We start from the raw sequence: 3072 nt of genomic DNA, 5'->3' as shown, positions 1-3072 counted from the left end.
CATGCCGAACTATAGGTGCCGTTATCGACACTACTTCGAATATCTACATTGTTGAAAGTAATGACTTAAATATTTGATAAGTTCATCAATTGTGCTTTTTCACGTTCGACTTGTTCCGATAATCCACCGTTTGGCTTTTTCTTTAGCTACTATTTTTTATACGAAAACAATTATAAAACAATTTATTAAAATAAACTTAAATTTTAAGTTGGTTTTATGTATTTTTTTTTTAATTTATGAAAAAAATTCATACATTTGTAGCTTTAAAAGAAATTTGTATAAACACGCCTCACATTCCACTTATAAACTTTTCAAAAGTTTACTTCTTCTTGGGGGCAGCAGCGGCTTTCTTCTTTCTAGCTTCAAAGGCCTTCTGTAGCATTTTAGCGCGGTTGGCAGCAGCTTTGGTGGCAACAACGGCAAAGTGGTTCTTAGCCAATTCAACGTTGTTCTTCTTGGCCTTGGCGACAGCCTTGGCAATGGTACGCTTCTCAGCGGCCAAAGCAGCGCGGCGACGGAGTACCTCAGCATAGGGGTTCAACTTAATGAGTTGACGAACATTGGACAATGGATTGAGACGACGGACACGACGGAAGACCTTCTTGCGTGGGTCGCGGAGCACCTTGCGGATTTCTTCAGATTTAAGAAGACGAGACAAGTCAGTGTTGGCCATCTTGGGTTGAGGAAGGTTGTAGCCCTTCTTCAAGGTGGAACCAGATTTCCAGGTACCGAAGAGCTCGTTGAGGCGAGCGAAGGCAGATTCGGTCCAGATGACGAAACGGCCAACATGACCACCAGGAGCCAATTTCAACAAGTTCATCTTGTCGACGGACATGGTTTCAATGCCGGGGATGTTACGGAAGGCGCGACGCAAACCTTCATCCTTGTAGTAAACGATGAGGGGTCCACGACGGGCAATGCGGCGACGATCGCGCATGGTACCACGACCAGCACGGAAGCGTTGGGATTTGTACACCTAAAACATAAAATTAAAATTAAAAAATGAGAAATGTTCATATTCTGGTCTAATAATGTCTAAAGAAGGCAATCAGAAGTTTGTTGATTTAAGTTACCCCGTTAAAAAGTATAGACTACTTTATAACGGAACGCCTACCGAAACCAAAATTTATCTAGCAGCTACATAATATTATTTAATAGCTTTTTGTTTAAAATCCAATTGGAATTTATTTTACCCAAAAAGCAGTAACTGCATAATGACCTGCATCCAAATGGATCTCATATGGTTTGTTTTCATATGTATGTATGTTTCGTGCTGAGCCATATTTATATATAAACTGAGCTACTAATCTTGTTTTTGTAAAAATGTAAACAATAATATGCAAAGCTTTTCCTAAAACAACAACGCTATTATGTTGAATGCTTCTTCTTACCTTTTGGATGTCAGCCCAGATCTTCATGCGTCTGAGGAAGACAACAGCTTGCTTGGTCTTTTGCAACTTTTGTACTTCATCAGAAACGACCAAAGGGAATTCAGAGACGCCATCAATAATGTGACCCTTAGATTGGACAAGGGCTGGGACACCAGAAGCAGCGATGGCAGAAACCAAAGCGTAACGGCGTTGGTTTACATTGACCTTACGGTGCCAGCGACGGAAAGTCTTAGTGGGGGCGAACATGCGACCACCACGACACATGTTACCGAAAGCACCCTGGCCGGAGCGGTGAGTACCACCACCACGGACACGGGGAATACGAGCAACAGCACGACCAGTACCCCAAGATTCAGCAGAGGTTTGGTGACCTGTAACAATTACACATTCAATATTCATCCATTCTCAGTTCAATCGTGCTCCACCACATTTACTTACCGGCTTGTTCGCTGACAGCATAAGGCTGGCGCTTGTTACGACGCATCAATTGGTGGATATCGTTGACGACATCGGGGCGAATGGGAGCCTTGAACACTGCTGGCAAGCAGATGCTCTTTTCCTTGATTTGTTCATTCTTTTCCGAATAGACGGAGACCAAAGGTCTGGCGTTGGCTAAACTCTGCAATAACACGAACACAAAACAAAAACATTTCAATTAGAATATCCACAACCACTCGTTCACGTTGTATTTCACAATTCACTTCACATTGTCTGGAGGACTGAAGATGGATGAAACGAAAAACACGTGTGACAACACCTCAAAATTTCCGTCCGCCTTTTTCACAATTTTAATGCCGAATTTTCACACAATTCCAATATATTCACATCGAGGGTGAGGTCGTTTTCATTTGCAAACACTGCTTACCATTTTTATTGGCAATTTTTCCCAAAATTACGAAAATATTTTATTCTGCAGCCGCAGAAACGTCCTCCATTAACCAATAGAAGACCGAAAAGAAAAAGGAAGAAAAAAAGAAGAGGAAAGAAACTAAAATAACGAAACAAGTTGACGAAAGAACAACATGGCTGACAAAACAGAGTTGCAACTGAACGAAACACAGTGTTGTAAAGACCTAAAATATGGTTTCCAATTTTGCCAACAGATGACTCGTTGTGAATTTCTTTTGCATTCTTCTTTCAGCTTCATTCGTTGGCGATACTTTATTATAAAGGTATTTCTAAAGAAATCCGAATTTCGTTTATTTTTACAAAAATACATGTACAGGATGCGGACTTGCTTTCATCGATTAAAAACTCTACATGCAGAGTTTCATGGTACAATTATAAAAGGTAACAGCAAATCCCAGCTGATTTGATTCCAACGTAATACTAGTGTCAATATGAATTTGACAAATTATGTTTTTAAAAATCACCCAACAGGAAAATTGGGAACGCATTCAATTCGAATTTGTTCTTTATTAAATGTCCTCCCGTATTCAATTTACTCAATCTGCCTGCTGGGAAAGTTTGAGGAAGCAAATCTTTCTTCAAGGAACAACTCGCTATTCCCAGCATATGATTCCACATTTTTCATAATTTTACTTTTTTTACATTCAGCTTTCAAAATTGAAATGAGAAAATCCTAGTCCGAAATCTACACAAAACATATGTACAGTGGCAAAAATTATTAAAATATTAATATTGTTTAATATTTTGAAGTTTCCTGCCTCTATAAATATAA

At 39.6% G+C, this 3072-nt stretch overlaps 1 protein-coding gene across 1 annotated transcript; it reads right to left on the bottom strand.

The window, feature by feature from the left end:
- Positions 1-213: 213 nt before the first annotated feature.
- On the bottom strand, positions 214-2380 carry LOC133333384 (large ribosomal subunit protein uL4). Its single transcript, XM_061541700.1, has 4 exons — positions 2257-2380; positions 1830-2010; positions 1392-1762; positions 214-976 (listed from the first exon to the last, which is right to left on the bottom strand). Exons 1-4 carry the CDS (start codon positions 2257-2259, stop codon positions 320-322), a joined length of 1212 nt encoding a protein of 403 aa, XP_061397684.1. The 5' UTR covers positions 2260-2380; the 3' UTR covers positions 214-319.
- Between the last annotated feature and the right edge of the window lie 692 nt (positions 2381-3072).

This window comes from Musca vetustissima, unplaced genomic scaffold (genome assembly GCF_032173495.1).
Source record: "Musca vetustissima isolate MV318-11 ecotype Yass unplaced genomic scaffold, APGP_CSIRO_Mvet_v1 utg6724, whole genome shotgun sequence".
In the NCBI taxonomy this organism is placed as follows: Eukaryota; Metazoa; Arthropoda; class Insecta; order Diptera; family Muscidae; genus Musca; species Musca vetustissima.
The sequence above is the reverse complement of the archived record's forward strand: the minus strand, read 5'-3'. Positions and strand labels throughout refer to the sequence as shown.